Here is a 20,803-nt window from a genome sequence, read left to right as displayed (position 1 = left end):
AAAAAAAAAAAAAAGGGGGAGGATGGTTTAAGGAACTAATTCCTCCCCTACCCCCAAGTTCGCAAGTACTGTGTGCCAGAGGAAGGAGGAAATATCTCCTTGGCCGCAGCTGTGGGAAGCTGATCCCCTTCAGAGGGGGGCTCAGAGGGGGACGGAGGAGGAACAGGTTGTACATGTGGCAGCAGTCCGGGTCCCCCTCCCTCCCTCCCTGTCTCTGGCACCCACAAAGGCAGAAGCCTCTAACTCCAGGAGTGGGTAAGCCAAGACAAGACAGATTTAGTGGTGGTTTTCTTTGAAGAGGTTCACATCTGTCCTTCCTCCTTACTGTCAGGTCTGTGAAAACTGGACTATCAAAAGCCTCCAGCAGCTTCCTGTCCTGGCATTTGGAGTGACAGCCACATTCTCTCCTCGGGCCTCTGGGCCCTTCGGTGATCTGATGGTGTGAAAGGAAGGACCGAGATTTCTGAGCGAGGAGATGGAAAGTTGAGGTGGCCACAAGCTTCTCAGAGGGAGACCTGAGACCGCAGGAGGAGCAAGGTGGCTGGGGGGAGGGAGGAGAATTTCAGACTCAGGGTTTGTTTTTTTTTTTAAAAAAAAGATTTATTTATTTGTGCATACAGAACTGGCATACAGGCCAGAGGTGCGGGGGTGGTGAGAGGATTCACCAGAGACGGCAGGGAGCAGAACAGGCAGATCAATGAAGTACACTGCTGAGGGGAGCAGCGGCGGGTCAGGAGAGGTCTGTCGCGCCATGTGGGTCACCCCCAGTGCGGGGATCGAACTCATGCTGACGTGGCTTTTGCTTCTTAGTGCTGTGCTTTACCCTGCTGCGCCACCAGGGAGGCCCAGACTCAGGACATTTTGATTTCAGATACCTGAAACAGAACAGGGAAAATGTTGACTTTTAGTAATTCTGGGAGGAACCAAGTCAGACAGGGCTCTGTACTGGAAGGACAGGTAGGACTGGTAGGGGTCATGGACGCAGGGGCACAGGGGAAGCTGAGTGGGGAAGCAGTTCCTGGGGCCAGCTTTGTCCTTTATGTAAGAAGGCCACATGCCCTGCTTTCTGCCTATTTTGAGATTTGGAGTGATGTTCTTTTTGGAACTTGTTTCTATTTCTATGTATTTGTACTCTTAAATGAGTGTCTACCCATTCCTTACATTTTCGTCTTCCAGCCTGTAGACAAAGTTTCTTGCCATAAGTCGCTCAGTGCATTGACTTCCCCGATGCTTAGTCTTTTTTTTTTTTTAACAAAGAGGCCATTCTTCTTTGTCTGTGCCAATGACTCATAATTAAATCCACTAATAACTAGTGTCTTACAATTTCTTTCACAATAAATTGGAACTCTTCGTATCAAGTACATCTCATTTCAAATGAAGTTGATCATCAGATCAAGGTCTGAAACATGGCAAACTGATTCTGACTTTTGCTAGAAGAGCCTTTGCTCATTGTTCTTTTTAGACAATGACGTCAAGGGGGACAGTTAAGGGGGTTCACAAAACAAGGACTGGAGGATCTAAACCAGACTCCTACCTCCCTGCTGGCCCATGCACGTTAAGTCAGGGCCCACACAAAGCAAAGTCTTCACATGTTTTTTTTTTTTTTTTAAGATTTATTTATGCATTAGAGAACTAGGGTGCAGGCCAGAGGTGCTGGGGTGATGAGAGGATTCACCAGAGCACCAGAGATAGAGTGAGGAGCAGAACAAGCAGATCGACGAAGTACACTGCTGAGGGGAGCAGTTGGCGAGTCAGGAGAGGTCTGTTGCACTATGTGGTCACCTCTGGGGCAGGCGGGGATCAAACTCATGTGGAAGTGGCTTAAGCTTCATAGTGCAGTGCTTTAACCCACTGCACCACCAGGGAGGGGCCACATTGTTTTTTTTAACACCACAGGGTTTCCCCTCTTTACTTAGGTGTCTTAAAATGGTTAATTTTATGTCACTTGCTTGAAAGATTTATTAATGCATACAAGAACTGGGGTATAGGCCAGATGTGCAGGAGGATCCACCAGAGACAGAAGGGGGGGCAGAACAGGCAGATCTACTGGAATATACTGCTGTATATTCCTGCTGAGGGGAGCAGCAGGTAGACAGGTCTGCTGTGCCATGTGGCTCGCTCCCTGGCCACCGTTAGAACTTGGTTCTGCAGTGACTATGGATAGTTGTATAGTGCTGAAATTTAAGCCCTTGTGCCACCAGAGTGGCCCCTGATATTCCTTTTTTTTTTTTTAAGATTTATTCATGCATACAAGAACTAGAGAACTAGAGTACAGACCAGAGGTGTGTGTTGGCGGGGGGAGGATTCATCAGAGACAGAGTGGGGAGCACAACAGGCAGATCTATTGAAGTGCACTGCTGAGGGGAGCAGTGGGCGGGTCAGGAGAGGTCTGCTGTGCCATGTGGGTCAGCTCCCTGGTGGAGGATTGAACTTATGACCTGCTGCAGTGGCTGCAGACAGCTTCAGTGTTCTAACCTCTTGTACCACCAGGGAGGGCCATAGGCTTGTCTACACTCCTCTGCCTTTCTCAGGTGTGACCAGGTGACATTGATGGTGACATGACCATGTTCAGGTCTGGTCCACAAAAGCCACTCAATCTTGATTCTCTACTATCATACTTCAATTAAGAAACAATAAAAACCAAGAAAAGAAAAATCCTCATCATATTGCAGTTGGATTTTGGGAGCTTGGGCAACCTTGGAAGTCAGGTGAAAATGGCAGAGCTTCTGGGCTTTTCTTGAGGGAGTGCGGAGAGGGGGTCTCTATCTGCTGACTTGGACTGTTAGTGAAAGAGAAGGGGCCACGGGGTTGAGGTGCTGATATTTGGGGTGGTTACGTTACAGCAGTTGGCTTACTTTAACACAGAAATTGGTATTGAAATGATGGTTCATCATAGAAACCTAAAATAAGACAGTGTTGGTGGTTAAAGAGAGAGCTGGAAAAATTAAGGGGCCCACGTTATCCCAGCTATTGACGCCGTCTCTTGTGGCCACTGGGATGGTTGACTCCATCAGACGCATGGCCCGAAGCTGTTGGCTGAGGGAGGGCTGAAGAGTCAAGGTGCTGTGCTGCCCTTCTCATTACGATCACTGCATGACTTAAGCTTAGGAAAGAATTGACTGATAAGCAGAATGGAGAGGGATGGAACCAAGAGACTTGGGGCTGGGAAGGCCTGTCCATGTCCTTGTTCTAGACTTGAGACTGACTTAGGGTTAAGGCAGACTTTGAATGCTCAGACTCGGTAAGACTCAGCTCTGTAGCAGAAAACCACATTAAGGTCTTTCCATTCAAACCTGTTTCAGAGGAACTTAAGACACCAGTGTGGGCAGACTGGAAGTGAGAATGGAATAACCAGGCTTGCAGGTTGCTTATAGGAAAGTATTTGGGTGGTTACTGGCTGGCAGAATTGACTGCAGCAGACAGACTGGAAGCCGTTCCTGACAAAACTTGCTGCAGGATCTACACAGTTTTGAGCCAGACTCTTCCCCAACCCTCAGTGCCCCAGATGTATCCAACACGAAGGTAGGGAGTGGCACAAAGCCAAGTTCTGGAGGAGGGCAGACTGACACCTGCTTCAGAGGGGCCCCTGACAATGGAAAAGGAGGTAATTAGACTCTCAGAGGAGCTTCCCCAACCTCTTCACACCATCTGCAGGCAGATGTTCTAATGGTTGGGGCCAGTGACTTCTTGCTTTCTGAATGGGGCTTGCAATGCAGCAGCTCTGTCCCTGCGCCAACACTGTATGTGGTGGACAGGTATCATTCCCTAGTGCAGTCTGCCAGCCCATCAACAGTCACGAACAAGGTGAGGATAGCACATCTCAGCGGACCCGTACTCTGAGGTGAGCTGCGTGCAGTTGGGACGTGCGAGCATCCCCTCGGAGGAAAGGACAGGCATGGTCTATGTGCGAGGTTAATGGAAGGACCGGTAGCTAACCACCCAGACTCCCACTGGGTACACAGGGGATTACTCACAACCTCCTCCGGAGTTCGGGGAGATCGGTGCGGCCCCGTGACTGGCTCCAGCCAATCACTACTTCCAGGCCTGGTATGAAAACTTCATCAACCATCTTCATGCTCTTCCCTTGGTGTGTCACTGGATGCTCATGCTGTCATCTTGGCAATTACAAGTTGAGGGACAGAGTTGCAGGATCCTGAATGATGGCCTGCACGGAGCAGTGGCCTTTCCAGATCAGATTTAAAATTGTCCAATTTCTGGGAACTCCAACTTACAGGCGTACTCCTAGCTACCATCTAACGAGCGCTACATGCGAGGTACCGTCCTAACCACTTCACATGTGGTCTAGCCCTTACCACCCCTGGTAATACCACTTTAGACAGGGACACTGAGGCACAGAAAACTTAGGCAACTGAGCAGGTCACATAGCCAGTTAGCGGCCAGGCTGGAGCTGGAACCTCGCACGCCTGGGTCTAGGACTAGTCCGTCTCTGTGCCTTCCACTCTGCCCCGCAGCCCAGTCACAGCGTGTCCACCACCCACCTCAGCAGGTGGCTCCCCAGCAACATTATCTGGAGGCTGCTTCAGGACTTCAGATGCCCACTTCTGCGGGGGCTCAGGCACACAGTCACAGGCCACGGTGCTGGGATTAAGTGTAAGTTATTTGAAGGGGCAGGGAGATAGAAACAGGACAAAAGTAATCACATATTAAAAGAAAAAATAGATCCCACAGGAGTCTTAGGATAAAAACTTTATTGTCTTAAATATCAAATGTTTTACACATCACTTTTTCTTCAGAAAGTTCCTATTAAAAAAAAAAAGGAAATAAAGTGTTTTATTTAGGGCTGACTTACATTTCAGTATGGGACAAAAACTCAAGCCAGATATATCTAGGTCACTCAGCTGCAGACAGGTCCCATGTCCAGCCCTGTAATCAATGGCACAATGCAACTGACTTGGGGGTTCCTGAGTTTGGTTCCCTTAAGTTCTCGGAGTTTTCCCAACTCTCAAAGCCAAAGCATCTCGGGAGGGACTGAGCTGCTGGCGAGCATATTCTGCCAACCAGGTTAGTTCTTGGAAGATGCAGTAGTCTCAAAGTTTCAAGAAAATTCGGGAAAGTGACACAGGAGCAAGGATGAAGCAGAAGGGAAAGAGGGGACTCTACTTGGTAAAACCTGCCAAACAGATGGCTCCAAAATTGGTGAGCAAACCTTGATAGCAAAGGCCATTAGCCCAGCTTGCCACGAGGATGAGGTTCTGAGTAAGGAAGAGCAAGTCATTTTCATCGTTGGTGCACAGTCTGCCAACTTGCTCTATCACCAGAACCATTTGTAACGGATGATCAGGAGACTGGAGGATGGAAACAGCTGTTCACAGGGTAAGGTCTCAGGCTGCATAAACTCAGAAAGCCACAGGGCCTTCAGGAAAGAAAAAGCCAGTTAGGTCAGCATCGGGCAGTCTCAGACCAAAGGAATCTGGAACGAGCTGAGCTGACCACCTCTGGCAGGGAAATCGAGGTCTGCCTTCTTTTAAGCCCAACATGCATTCGAACAAGGTTGCGTGTAAAACCTAGCTGTGGCACACAAAATCAATTCCCATCAAATGTGTCTTTTCCCCGGAAAAATACCCCCCACCAAGCCTACTACTGAAAACTTTAAGGTGTCCATGTAAAGCAATAGAGTTCTGTAAAAGTTCTTCCTAATTTTGTCTTCCACACCCACCCCAGGTGTTCAACTTTTTTTTAGGTATCTAAGAGTAAAGTTTCCTTTGATTTAGCTTAATAAACATGCTCTAAGCCCTACAACCCTGGAGCCATTTTCTGTGCCAATTCATTCCAGAAGACTGTGCCCAAGACCTCTCAGGGTCCCATCACCCTCCACAGCCGAGGGCCTAGCTGACCCATCACCAATACAGAACCGACCAATCTTTCTGGAGTTTTCTAACCACAAACCTAAGTCACTAGTAGTTATGGTCCAGAAATTTTGCGTGTACGCCTTGGGGTTTAACATGACATTTACAATAGCGGGCTTATTCCCCTTTTCCCCATCTTGCACTCAGCTACTTTAAAACAGCAAACCCCGCAGAATCCTCTGCTGAACTCTGTTGGCTCGAGTGGCCAGTACCCCTGAGCTCCTGTGCTCCAACGGGAGCAAGAGGCGTGTCCTGACGGCAGCGCTGGGCCAGGTTTGGGAACCGTCCTGCATTTACTTGCGCTTTGGTCCGTTTCCAACCCCCACCCTTCCAGGCTGGTGTCAGCCGACCCCTGATCTGTATGAGTACGTCTACCAAACATCCGAACATTTTTATCGGTTTGTCTGATTCCATTAGTATTTCCTTTTAAAGCACTGTTTTAGGTTTACATATCTTACTCCCTTTTGAGCCTGATTTTCCCAATTGTCTCTGAATTTGAACTAAACATGCTCTAAGCCCTACATCCCTTGAGCCATTTCACGACTTTCATAATAAAAGTATGCTAACGGGCAAAACAGACCTTGAGAACTTACTGGTTTGCTTAGTTGCTTGGAATCTTCACAAGAGCAAGATTCCCCTGTCTTGGCTCCCCTGTACCTCCAGTGCCTGGCACACAGGCACTTGATATTTGGTAATGAATCAATGAATTCTTGTTCAAAGACTCATACTGCATAGCCTTAAAAAAAAAAAGGTGCACTGATATTCTGCTCAAATATATAAAGTTTATTTGAACTTCTCTGCCTTACCATACTGATAGAACAACAAAGTGTATCAGAAACATCTAGGAACCTTTCCTTTTGGTGCTGGATGACAAATTCCTTACCACCCTTCCACCTGGGGAAACAGACGACCTGGTGGTACAGGTTAATTTATAGGGCCATTTACAAACCTCCCCCCATACTTTCACTTTTATTCCCATCAAAATTTGATGCCTCTGCCATTTGGAGAAACTAAGGCACAAAAGAAAATCAAGCACATCAATGAGCTCCTAGTTGCACCGACTGGAGGACAGTGAAGGTATGCACCTTCAGCCATAAACACACGTTTCCGGTTCTCAAGGACATGCTTTGAATTTACTGTTAGAAAATAACATTTTTAATTGTTTCAGGGTAAACCCCCCCTCCTTTTTCAATCATATACAGAATGCCTAACATGAAAGGTACACTAGTCTCCCAGGGAGGGAAACTCCTGACATCGAACTCTATTTCTGATTCAGCAGCCACAGCTTTAAGACTACATCGTCAAAACCACCGGAGAAACCTGGCTTCTGCTATCTGTGCAAGGGGACAACAGGTAGGAAAAGGGAACAAGGACGTGCTGTAGTCTCCTGGCCAGCTGAGCTGCAGAGCTGCTGGTGACAAGACATGGGGAGAGAAGCCACCCTAAGGATAGATAGAAGGAAAACGGTTTGCTTATTATGTAAATGAGCGCTAGTGTATTTGTCAACCACACCTGTATATATACATATAAGCTAAAAAGGTAGCCCCCTGCGTTTTACTAGCCAGAGAGATGTGGTGTGGTGAGAACAGGCAGACAGGGTCCCCTTTAACTGGTTATCAAAAGCCAGCCAAAAGCCAGTCTCAGCTATCTTTCTGCTTTTATGCTGGAGAAATGCTTTGGGAGAAACTCAAGGTGTGTCTCTCCTTTTGGTACATAGACAGGGAGGGCTCGGAAAGGTTCTGTAGGCTGCAAGGTGAACAGTTTAAACATTTAACCACCATCTCCCCAGCTCCCTTCACCAAGCAACTGGTAATGTGTGTTAGTGGCTAAAGCCTAAACTTTAGACGAAGGCGACTGGCTGATGTCTGGAGGTACAAGTGGGAAGCACTTCCTCCCTTCACAGCGGGCAAGTCTGGAGCCTATGTAGATCTGTCCAGTACCATGTACATTCTCAGACACAGGAATCAACTTCAGGGAAACTGCAGAAGTTATACAAGAAAATCTCCACTTTCTGCTTACCAGGTTACTCTTGCAGATTAGTGCTGACCACAGAAATGTCCATACTGGTCATAGCTGGCCATCACCAGTTCTGTTGGTGACCAGGAGTTCATGATGATTTGATCTTATTCATGAATAAATTAATCTCTAATTTCTGCGATGTGAATAAAAATTCAAAATAAGGTTCACTAGTATCATATTCTTTAATACCCTCTGTGTTTTAGAATTGCTAAATTAAAAAATGGTTCAAAAGCCTAAGAATGTCAGCAACTTTCCTTTCATACAAATGATGGATAGGAAGTGAGATTTTAAAAATCAAAAGCAATTATACATTGAAAAATATATCATGAAAAAGGACAAAGCTGTTTGGCAAGTGGGTTAAAAGCTCATTCAAAGATTTCCTAACAGAAACAGATGTACAACGATAGATAGCCCTAGACAATTTTCTCCTATAATAAATACACACACAGACATAAAAAGCTATTGTAATGAAACTTTCTCCAGACTGATAACGGACACACTCTCCATCTGGGATTGCTCCCCAAATCCCCACACCTCGAAAATCTAATGGCCAAGTCTTCAAACAGTGTGCCCCACTACTCACACACAGACTCTGAGGCCCCTCTTTACAGAGCCCTTTTTGGAGGTGTCTACTGTCACTGACAGGTTCCCCCCCACTCCACACCCACCCCACTGGGAGGCCCTCAAGATTTATAAACTTAGAAAAAATCCCCAGCCACCACCCACAAGCGAGTAGAGGGGTCCACTACATTGCCACTAGATTTTGCTTCCATCACAGCACCAACTACTTGGTTACAATCACAGCTCTAAAAGTCACTTGACAGGAATCCTACAGCCACTTGCTAGCATCTTACATCTTTGGTGTAGGGCAGGCAGAAGGGTCTACATGTGATTGTCCAAAAACATTTCCTAGACAATCTGGCTGAACTGCCGTTTCGAGCACCCCCTTGAAAACAGTAAACAACTCTGGTCAACTATTTCTGAATGTCAGAGGATCGTGGCAAAGCCATGTGATTTTCTGTCACATCATGAACGCCTCACAACACAAACTACACAGAGCACAAAGAAAGGAGGTGAGCAGAGTAAAAGACGATGTCTCTAAGTGCCTCCGAATTAAAACGCCAAACTCCTGAGATATGAGCCTCTCTGTTCTGAGCATGCTCAGTGACTTAAATTTTAATGGGAAGAATAAGCTTTCAGTCAGACTTTCAAAAATCATTGAACAGAGTTCTCAAGTCACCCCTTTGAATTTTCTGTTTTGAACAAGTACCAACTATGAACCTGAAATCAGGAATGAGCATCCTCAGGCTTCTTCTCAGTAAAACCAGGACTTCACATTCCCGCTCAGTACACAAAAGAGCTTATTTTCCAAGGGAAAAATCACCCAGCATCAGCCCAGTAGGATTATTGCACAGCGGGGCCCACAGGACAGTGAGTGCCAAGGGCAAGTCCTCGTATAAAGGCCACAGTAAATACACCTACACACTATGCCCCACTCTGGCTTGACATGGTAAACAAACATGACAAGTCTTGCTTAAAAAAAAAAAAAAAAAAAAAAAAAAAAAAAAAACTCCTGAGGAAAGAAAGGGATGGAAAAACTCTACCAAGGCCACTTGAGGCAGAAGCTGCAGTGACTATTCCATCGCCATGAAGGACGCTCGCCAGACAGACTGGCTGTTCCAAGCACCCAGATGAGCCCGTGACGAGGCCACTGCGCGTCAGTCTTTCACTGAGATCACAGCTCAAACTAAGCTTTCCAACTTCCTAGAAGGTGAGTTAGAAAGGAAAGAAAACTGCCGGCAAGCAACCCATCAGCTGAGCTTCCGTTCACCCTTAGTCGTGAGGAGCTGAGATGTGAGCACTGAGGTGCTGGCAACCCAAGCTCTAGTAAATCCCAATGGTTTAGGCCATTATTTTTCGCTCACAGTACTTTAACAATACCAAGACATAAGCAAATGAGTTCTCTTCCCATTTTTTAGATCTGGATAGCACCGTGTTTCACACCAAAATCAACCCCCCACAGCCCCCCACCCAGGACTCTCGGCAATCCACACAGCAGCCCAGGGTTTAAGCCCGCCCTCTCGCCCCACTAAAATGTCAAGTCCTAACCACACAAATAAAAAACATACCACTCTAGGAGATAATTCAATTATTCTTCAATTTCCTGTTATAATTGATGAATCATAATACACAGAGCACTGGATAGAATGCCAAATAGCAAACGTTGTGGTCAAGTTTGTAAAGTGATGACGAAGCCAACACTCCAGACGGAGCCTACAGCACAGACCCAGCCCGAGCGGGCTCGTCTGCTCTGCGCGGCAGGGACGGTGGGGTTTCTTATGGCTTCTGTTCTTCAAAGCATTTACTCTCATTCTAAAATGGTATGCTATACACAAAACCATTACTTTTATTCTAGAATACATCATCTCAGTGAGAATAAAAAGCTTTTGTATGCACACATAGCCAAAACATTTAAAAAGGCCCAAATTTTAACAAATAGACAAATTCATCAGACAAGAGATCATAAATTACTTTGGCCGAAAAAATCTTTAAAAAAAATCTGGCTCAACATTCTGCTTGCAGGTTCTACATATACTGTGTATGTGGTGAGTGCTTGTGTGTGTGTGTATATATATTATCATTTTGTTTTTTGAAGGGAATGGAGTACAGTCTAGCCCACTTTTCCATGGTTATGTAGGAACTACAATGTTCTTTGCTAGCAAAACAAGAAGTGCAAGGTCTGCATTTCCACCAACTCGACGTAAAGCTCCGAGAGCTTCCTGCAAGGTAAAGCCTGCCCGGAGGATCCGGTCAACGTCTGCGGCAGGAACAATCAGGGGCGGAAGGATGGCGGGGCTTGCTGGACGGCTGGCAGGTGGTTCCAATTCAACAAGTGGCCCTGCAGCTTCAGGACAGATGTCTTCTCTGGTTGCAGGCCTGCCTGTCACTGGATTCTCTGTGCCCTGACCCGTATCTTTAACCAACATGAAACTGGATGACCAGGACTTGGCTTGCTCAGAAGACTGACTAAGCGCATCCTCTTCACCTGCTATAAGTTTGGGTGAAATTTCTACACCTAAAGTGTAGTGTAACTGATTAGACATTCTGGCTGAGGTGAGGGTGACGGTACTGCTCTCCGTTAGTGATTCCCTAGACTTGGGGACAGCTTCCTTATCAGTTAATAGGCCATCACCTGGACCCCTGAAGTTACTGTTCTCTACACCTTCTATCCCAGCACCAGTTGAAGCATCTGTTAACTTTTCTGCCTTCACTGAAAAGGATATGGCCTGATGGAAAGAGGCCTGTGAACACTGTTCATTTGGGGTAACTGTAAGGTGCTCATCTGGGGTCCGTCTTTCAGAAAGGTTCTGAACACCTGCTTGGCCCTCCTCTACTGTTTCTGATGAACATATCACGTCTTTGGATGTACCTTCTGCTGCTGGTTTACTACTCGTGACCAAAAGTTCATGAAGTTCCTTCAAGGCGGCCGTTACAGATGAGCAGGGTTCGTCTGCAGACTCGGCAGGGGACGGACTATTGCCACCCAGACTTATAGAAGGAGAGCAATTCCCACACTCTTTATTTGCTCCAGACATTTCAGCATTATTTTGTGGGAGCTGTAAATCCTGAGTGGAAATAGAATTACTTAAAATTTCAGATGAAGAGGTACTTTTTGCTGTTTCTACTTCCATCAGGGGATTATCTAAGGTGAGGGTAGCTGCGCCAGTGTTCTGGACACTGGCCTTCTGACCGCCTGCTGAATTGAGCACAGCAGCAAGGGGCTGTTCAGCCGCGTCGACATCCATAAAAGTTTCTGAATTTGAGCATCCAAAGCGTAGTACATTTTTCTCCGTACCCAGAAGCTCCACATTCTGCGGTAGCCTGTCTCCTGTCACTGTGGCTTCCAAATCAGTATTTTTTGGTGGATTCTGTTGGTTTTCTCCGGGAACATCAAGGTCCTCTGTGCCATAAGGGTGTTCATGATCACGTGGCACATTCTGTTGTTCAATCTCATGCTGGTCACTCCCTGGTTCTTCACTCTGCTGCAGGCTGTTCACTTGACTCAGGCTCTGATATTCTGGAAGCCAACCCGTGTCACCTTGAAACTTCTGTGTTTTTTTCACCTTAGTAGTTGTGACAGGTAAACTAGCTTCCTGGCTTGTGTGGAGACGAGACCTGAGGGCCTGGGTGCTTCTTTCAGCAGGACACACCTCCTGATTATCTGCAACAATGGCTTCTTCGGATGAGTTCCACAAAGGCGTAGCTGGACTCTGGTACTCGGCAGTGCTGTCTCCTGAGAATACACAGTCAGAAAGGTCCTGCAGAGAGAGATGTGCTTTCTTTTCAGTGGTCGTCTGGAATTCAGCCGAAGCCTGCAAAGTCTTCTGAGCTTTCGGTTCGAGGCTGTCTGGGTCACTGGGCGTGGTAGGGCAGACTGAAGCAGAGACAGAGTGAGCAAGACTCGCAGGATCATCAAACTCAGGACTCCGTCCTGAAGGATGGGCTGGATAGTTCAATCCAGCTGAAGTTGGTAATGATGACATTCCCAGTGAGGTAGTTTCTTTACCGCTTTTCTCTAAACGGAACAAAAGGGAAAGAAAAAACAAACTAATCACCATGTTGCCAAGGTGACTAAATCATCACAGGACACATATCTAAACAGGTAGCACAAAATCAGGTCCTTAAAGGCAAGTCTTATAGTCACAGCCTATGCAAGAGCCACTCTCACTGTGGCAGACAATTTAACGTCACAGCACCAGAAAAAGCAGTAGCAGGTTCTTAATAAGACAGGTGTATTATAATTCAGTACTTTAAGTAACTTAATAAGCACCCACATATTGGCTGGTGGGTGGTCAGGACTGACAGACATTTATGTATCTTTATTTTCACTGAAATCAGTATTCTACAATAGTTTCTCTGTGTGTGTTCTCATCGATATTTGTCCTAAAATTACCTGGGCCATCTGCGAAGCATGCAGATTCTGGGACCCCATCCGGGGGAATAAACCGAAGAATCGGCATTATCAATAAACTCAAGTGATTTTGGGAATCTCTGCAGAAGAGCGATTCTCCTGCCAATGCTCTCAGTGTTTCAAATGTAAATAGCTATTATAAATGAGAAGTCCAGATATATTTGGGACAAGGTGGGACTTATAAAGAAAGAATGTAATGTTTGGGAAGCTCCAGAGAACAGAGAAGCAAACATTATACTTCTACATGAATTTTCTGAATGTGAGCATTGATTGAGAAAACAAGAATAAAGCTAAAGATCGTACAGATTAAACACCAACCACCTTACCAAACAATGCAACTTTTAGAAACTAACTTTATCACACAGTGCATCTAAGAAAGCACATTTAAACACTTTAAAGGAACTGGGTGTGGGGAATGAAGAGTGGAGGGAGATAGTTCATAACAGTTTTCTGACAGGCAATAACAGCTTAAATCTATTGTAATTTACTGTTCACTCACACAAGATGACAGGCTTAAACATTACCATAGTGTAGACATCATGAAGTCATTAAACACTAGTTTTAATTCTCCTTTTGCCACCAATCCAGTTAAAACTGACCTCTATGCAATATAAGACCTTTAATTCAAAAACTGTTAACAAAAATGACTTCACAATAAAATCTACTATTGTTAAGAACAACACCAATGTGTCATGTTGAACATTATTAACATCCAAGGGTGGGGTAGGGTGGGGTGGGGTGTGTGTGTGGGGTGTTTGATACTGACTTAAGAAGCCATAAGGCAGTGTTGCTATGATTCAAATGACTCTAAGCCATTCTAACCAACACAGCTTGATAGCTGGAGAAGATAAAACAACACTTCAAGAAGTTACTGATTTCTTGAGAAACAATCTTACAATTTAGGGATGAACTGGAAAACAGCATTTATCTCAGTGAACACTACACTCATTAGCCAAGGAAGAGTTATTAGTTTTATTTATTAATCCCTACGGCTGACTCTGCAAAAGGTTCAACTCTGAGTTAATGCACAGAAAAGCTGTGCTGTAGTGAAATCCCATGTTAGCAGGGTGGGAGGTCTGACAATGGCCTCTGGCACTAGTCTGCCCGTGAGCACCACTGTCATGAGGTCAAGGTGAACAGGCCTCAGTGTATTTTGTACTGATATGAAAGCTGCACATAGTCCTGCAGAGAGTAGGGGATGACTGGGTCAGTACTATAGGACAGGAGAAGATGAGGAAGATGATGAATATTAAGAATTAAACTATGCCTACTTTCAGCCCATCCTTATAAAGAAAAAGAAGAAATTAAATCCTATGGATCTAATTACAACCAGCCTGCAAATCTCTATGAACTCCCAGGCTGACAGTTTCAAAGACTACCTTTCACCTCTTGACAAATCAGCCAATACACCCAAGCTGAGATTCACCACATTCACATATAGCACAGGGAAACGGTGCTTTCTGTGGAAAATCTGCCGGGCTAGGGAGTGAGAGAAAAGTGAAGCCTCAGCTTGTGTTGTTGGGAAATAAAATGTTGCTGACTTTAGTGTCCCTATACAGGTCACTTGGCCTGAGATTCCAGTTCTTCTACAACAGAATGAAAACCCCTGCCCCTCCAGGCAGTTATATGTACAAATGTGACAAAGAACTTTCAGTTTTTCGAAGAAAGGGAATCATAAAATCCCAAACAGCATAGTTATTTCCAGTAAGAGTGCTGTGATGCTGATATTCTTGATTTGATATCAACAATGGTTAGATGAAGACAGTTTTTACTGGAATTTTTTGCCCTTGAACAGTTTTAATAACACCAAACAATTTTCAGTAGGAAATCACATTTACATATGTATGCTAGCCATACCACATACGAACATATACGCAGGCCAGTTGTAACTAGATGAAACGGAGTGAAATGGTGAATGACAGATGCTAAATACCAAAGCTGCTGTAGACAGACTTTCAGACCGTAGACGATGGACCGATGGAAGGCTTAACGTGTTGTCTATAAATACCTGGTCTGGGGCCCACTCCAGCTGCAGCACACACACACTACATGCATCATGGCTTCTGACGCTCTGTTTGAATTAGGAAACAGACAAGCAAACTTGGGTTAACAACGCAAACCACACGGCATGCAGGGTTATAGTTTCCAGTCCTCTGCCGGCTTTAAAACCAGGCTCCGGTAGTGTCAAAGTTGGGCGTGTCTGTAATTTGGACATCCAACTATTTGTCGGTTGCTTTAATTCTCTTACGTACACGAAGCACTATATCAATTTCAACATTTTCACTGGAGCTTGGAAAAAAATTAATTTTGTACGCCTGCACACAAAATTCATGAGCAAACACACGAGACGGGTGGAACAGTGGACCTGCACACAGAATCGCATGATGCAGGGTCTCACGGCGGCAAGGTGAGCAAACATATGTACCAGTCACGTTCCAAATTTCCTTTCCACTTGAGGTTTATTTTTATAGAAGAAAAAGCAAACCAAACCTGATTATCTATCCTAGTTTAGATTCTTCGTCTTTTAACTAAATTTTAGAAAACACGGCAGCTACGGTTACTAATCCAAATTATTTTTCAGTTGGTAGAAAAGACAAAGTTGCTATGAACTATCCATCCAAGAAACAGCTTCCAGTAAAACTACTTTCCATCTACTATTATGCTTTTAGTTTTATGATATTAGAAAGTTGATGTCTCAAACAAGTAGGACATAATTTGGAGAACTGTTTTACTAACTAAACATGACAAAAATTAACTCAAGCCACACATTGTCAGTAACAAAAGGTCACCTGGGTTAAAAGCCATTTCTTTCTAATCCTTTATAAGTGTCACATCCCCTTCACTATGCCCAAAAAACAACTATGGTTTCTATTTTGACTTCCTTTTCATTACATGGTTAAAAAAAGGTTAACTGTTAGTAAGTCAAAATGCATCACCACCATCAACTAGTGCTTTTAAACAGAAGCACCAGAACTGTGGAGGGAAAACAGCTTTCACAAAATGGTAATACAGCCTCACTGTACAGACAGTATTATGACTAAGCAGACAGTCAAGTAAAAATATGTAAGTCCTTTAAGAAGGTATGTCAGACTCATCAGAGAAGATGGGAAACTTAATTTAGTTTCTGATTGGCTATTTAAAATTCTTCCCTTCCTACAAGATACTCAAGTCACAACCCAAATTGTACTTTGGATAGAAATTTGGGACAGGAGGTGTGGTGGATATGGTGGACACTTCTGGACAAGGGTGACCTAGAAAACACTATTTGCTACTTAAGTGCACGTCAGGCGGCTCAAGGCGTGGCCTCTGGATGCTGTCCAGTGACTCGGCTAAGACCATGCTACTTGCTTTTTTAAAAAAAGGTTTACTTTACTTATGCATATAAGCAAGAGCTAGGGTGTAGGCCAGAGGTGTGTGTGTGGGGGGGCGGGGGGATCACCAGAGACCCCCCAGAGAGTGGGAGCAGAACAGGCAGACTGACGAAATACAATGCTGAGGGGAGCAGCAGGTAGGACCAGCAGGTAGGACAGGAGAGGTTTCAGCAGGTAGGACCAGCAGGTAGGACAGGAGAGGTTTGCTGCGCCATGGGGGTCACTTTCTGGCTAGGATGGAACTTGTGGCTGCTGGCTGTGGACAGCTTCACAGTGCTGAAACTTAACCCCTTGTGGCACCAGGAAGGCCCTTGCACTGCTTAGTTTAAAATTCCTTTTTTTTTGGTAAAGGAGAAAGTTATTCCCTCAACTTAGTAGCTAATACAGTTTTTTTATATCAGAAAATGTGCATGCAATGTGTTAGCCATGATGAATATTTATAGGTCAAAATTTTGAGGTAAAACAATCTTAAAGGTTAGTTCTCGGGGGGAGGGGGGAATCATAAAACAGCTATATACCAGAGACGTTTACAGGGATAGAGGGGGAATGGGATCAAAAATTGGGGGGGTGGGGGGGGGGAGGGAAGAAGTGCACTGGACTATGGTGATGGGAAGCCCACAGGGATTACAACTGAGATGGAAAAAGGCACAAAATGATATAAAAAGAAGCTGTTATTAAAAAGAAAAAGTAAGTTCTCATCAGCTTTGAGGAACATACCCAAAACTACTGTTCTGTAGTAGATAAGAGTAAACTAGTTAAGAAAGTGGAATTTCAGCAAAACTGAAATTCCCTAGATTTTGCCCAAAATATTTGGTTTGGTCTTTAAACAGACTACAATTGAGACTTAGAAAAAAAGTATTAGGTAGTTTCATTTCAAATTTATACTCTACTTTGGCTCGATGATAAACTACTGTGATTTTATTAACAGCACAAGCACTATATATTGATGAGCAGTCAATTATTTTTTCTTATTATTGGTTGTTCTGTCTTTGGTAGTAATACTTTCAGTAGCTTTTAAAAATTTTAGGTCTGCTGAGTCACAACAATACAATCCTTTTCAAAGAAAATGGTCTACGACAAGGAAAAGAAAATTTCAAGGAAATACTGTTGAGTTCAAAAGGAAGTATCTGCTTACTGTTACAAACTTTAGGGAAAAGAAAGACAAGAACTTTTAGAAAATCTACTAAAATGTGCATAAGTAACTAACTCCCCAATCTCCACTGCACACAGCAAAAGACTGCTGTTTCTTGACCTGGTGAGAGACATGGAGTTTGCCCTGACTGAATCTGGAGATGGGAACAGGTGGTAAGAGGACAAGGAACACACCTATGACAGGACAAGGAGGCCAGTGAGCTAGAAAGGACTGAGTCTCTCTGCCGCTTGTGGCTCCCTGGCTCACTTATCAATAAGAAAGGTATTTATTCAAAAGTTGGGGCACCCCCAGTACCTGCATCCTCTACAGATTTTTGAAGGGCTTCTGCTAGTTCTTGATCTGCAATCTCCTCAGGTCGCACCTCCTCTCTCCCGGCCCCGTAGGCCAACCGGGCACATTCTGGCAACTCTCCCTCAGGAAGGAAGGTGGTCTGTGAGCCTGTAGTGCCGATCACCAGGACATTTTTCTTGAGATCGATGGAACACTTAAAAAGAAGAAACAGAACACTAATGATAGCACATAAAATGCAACTGAGAAAAAGAAGGATCCTGAATGTAAAACTATTTGCAAAAAGCAACACTGATAGAGATGGTTCAAAATGAACTACTTACCTAACATATTTAAACTTTAATTTATGAGATACTATTAATTTAGAACTTCTTGAACATTCCAACTTTATAGCAGAAAAATCTCTACAGGATAGAGTTTTCATATAATTTTTGTGTAACATTTGTTCATTTCTGAATTTAAAAGCAACACACTTCCATGGGCTTCTCTGGTGAGGCAGGGGTTAGTCTCAGCTATCAGAATGGAGCAGCCATTGCAGCTCAAGTTCGACCCCCCACCAGGGAGTGACCCACATGGTGCAGCAGCCCTCTCCTGTCCTGTCCGCTGCTCCCCTCAGCGGTGTATTTTAGTGGACCTGCCTGTTCAGATCCCACTCTCTCTGGTGAGTCCACCCCCCACACTCCAGTTCTTCTATGCAAAAAAAAAAAAAAGGGAGTAGAAATGTCAATATCATTGCAAATGAATTTACTTAGATATCCTTCTTGTACTAAGATTTCCATTCCAAGATCTTTTGCACAAATTCCTCCTAAATACTGCTGGACCAGTTTACTAAGCATTTGCCAAAGACAGATTTGCAATATAATCACCATGTTGCAAAGGACCACACCTGCTGGGGCAGTGCCAGGGCCCACACCTGAGAGGCCAGAACACGCTGCACAAAAACGAAGAATAATGAAAACTATAAAGAAAATAATCATCGTGTTGTTCACACTTCCTAAAAACTCATTTGAGTTCTAATTAGAAACTAAAAATTATACCAGGGAACCAAAGTACCATCATAATCTAGAAACAGATGGCAAGATTTTAACAGATTCAGAGAGATTCTAAAAGATCAGATTCTATTTCTACGGATACATGATTTCAAGTCTTGTGTGACAGTATCAACCACACATATTTATTCGCAGGTTTAAAAATCCACACCTCTTAGTTCTCTGGGATGCAGAGCCATGTTGGGGTGCAGAGGAATGACATGGTCATCATCCCCACCACACAGAAAAACCAAACACGAGACAGTGAAGCTCTTAATTACCTGATGCCGCTTCAGCATGTCCAGTCCCAGAAGCATGTCCATGGGCTGCTCCTCAAGAATAGAGAAGGAACACGCCAAGAAATCTCCTTCAATTTGAACCTGAGCTGAAGTACATGAAAAAAAAAAAAAAAAAGGGAAAGGTTATTGATTTCTGACAGGGAAGGCTTGGAAATGTATTTACCATTTTGTGCCTTGCTTCTTGCAATCAATGTCAAGGCAAAAGATGCAAAAAGGTGAGTTCCGAATGGCAACCTGGTGAAAGCAATGCCAGGCCCCACACGTCGATGAAGGCTCCAGCTTACGGCGGTGATCAGACACAGCTACTGCCTGGGATATCTGACTTAAGTGTGTGCTGCCCACATGCTCAGCAGGTGAGGAAAGATGGCATTCAGGATAAAAAAGAGGTACCAGGACCTTCCTGGTGGCACAGGGGTTAACATTCGGCACTGTCAAGCTATCCGCAGCCACTGCAGCAGGAGTTCGATCCCCGGCCAGGGAGGTAACCTACAGGGCACAGCAGACCACTCCTGCCTCTCTGCTGCTCCCCTCAGCAGTTTGTTTCAGTCAATCCACTTGTTCTGCTCCCAACTCTATTTCTGGTGAGTCCCCTCGTTCCCCCTTATCTCTGGCCTTATATGCATAAATAAATGGAATTTTTTAAAAAAGGTTTTCTGAAAGAGAAACAAAATCTGTACATCTTCTTTAACCTCTTTACTTAGGCTCCAAAAGTTAAAGGCTCATCACTGCTACTCATGACAAGTTTCTATTTGCCAAACCGAAGACAACACGAAGGCCTGTGTCTGCTTGTAGACGCCTTTGTCTCCTCCGCCACTACTCCTCCTTATACATATGACTAAAAATGGATTTTATTATAGCGAAATATGTAAAGCATAATACAATTGGCACCCACCATCTATTCACAGCTTAGAAATAGGACACCTGACGCTGCCTGTGCACACTGCTGGCCGCACTCACCTTGGCCTCCTCCAACCCGTCCGCTGCCCGGCTGTTTGTATTAACAGTGCCTGTTGTGTAGTTTTGTGTTACTGAACTACAAGTTTCTTTTATTCAAAAACTGTACATCAGGCTACGTCTCCACAGGTGTCTGTGCTGTCTCTCTTTCCCTCCGAATTGCACTCAGAGGGCTGTGCCATCTAGACCAACATGGCGGAGCTGTCCATCCACTGCCATAGGGATTCCGAGGGAATGATCACTCTGCTGTCACAGGCAGACAGCACATGACTATGCCAGAATCTGTTTCCTGGTGTGCTAAGCCATGGGCTTCTTGAAGATATATTTCAAGAAGTGGAACCAGAGAGTTAGTTCTATGAGGCAGCAGGCTCAGCTTTGCTGGGTGACACTGACTCATTTTCCAGAATGCTTCAGTAGTGTATGAAATTTTTTTAAAAAAGATTCATTTACTGATGCACACAGAACTGGGGTACAGGACAGAGGTGCAGGGGCAGTGAGAAGTTTCACCAGAGACAGAGTAAGGAGCAGAACAGGCAGATTGACAAAGTACACTGCTGAGGGGACCAGTGGACAGGTCAGGAGAGGTCTGCCGCGCCATGTGGGTCACCTCCAGAAAAGGGATCAAACTCATGCTGAAACAGATTTAGCTTCTTAGTGCTGTGCTTTAACCCGCTGCGCCACCAGGGCCAAAAAGCTATCTGTAATCACTGCAGCACGAGTTTGATCACTGGCCAGGGAGGTGACCCACATGGCACAGCAGACCTCTCCTGACCCACCCCACTGCTCCCCTCAGCAGTGTACTTCGTCAATCTGCCTGTTCTGCTCCCCACTCTGTCTCTGGTGAATCCTTTC

At 44.8% G+C, this 20,803-nt stretch overlaps 2 protein-coding genes across 3 annotated transcripts in view; both read right to left on the bottom strand.

Annotated features, from left to right (window-relative positions):
* The window catches only part of PLEKHM2 (pleckstrin homology domain containing, family M (with RUN domain) member 2), a 40,567-nt gene extending 37,547 nt beyond the window's left edge, over positions 1-3,020 (bottom strand). The window contains exon 1 of the mRNA XM_012722083.1: positions 2,958-3,020. Coding sequence (XP_012577537.1) covers positions 2,958-3,020 — 63 coding nt within the window. The remainder of the gene's footprint in view (positions 1-2,957) is intronic.
* A 7,250-nt stretch (positions 3,021-10,270) lies between these two features.
* Positions 10,271-20,803, bottom strand: part of LOC101630433 (protein DDI1 homolog 2) — a 42,324-nt gene continuing 31,791 nt past the window's right edge. The window contains exons 6-9 of one of the 2 annotated variants that reach the window (XM_012722375.1): positions 18,980-19,083; positions 17,677-17,866; positions 14,867-14,929; positions 10,271-12,462 (exon numbers count right to left, since the gene is read on the bottom strand). In XM_012722375.1, coding sequence (XP_012577829.1) covers positions 10,577-12,430 — 1,854 coding nt within the window. In that variant the 5' untranslated portion in view covers positions 12,431-12,462; positions 14,867-14,929; positions 17,677-17,866; positions 18,980-19,083 and the 3' untranslated portion in view covers positions 10,271-10,576. The remainder of the gene's footprint in view (positions 12,463-14,866; positions 14,930-17,676; positions 17,867-18,979; positions 19,084-20,803) is intronic. The other variant, XM_012722376.1, reaches the window with a different exon arrangement.

Source organism: Condylura cristata, unplaced genomic scaffold (genome assembly GCF_000260355.1).
Source record: "Condylura cristata isolate star-nosed mole 26May11 unplaced genomic scaffold, ConCri1.0 scaffold00008, whole genome shotgun sequence".
Lineage (NCBI taxonomy): Eukaryota > Metazoa > Chordata > Mammalia > Eulipotyphla > Talpidae > Condylura > Condylura cristata.
This window is presented reverse-complemented; position numbering and strand designations above follow the sequence as displayed.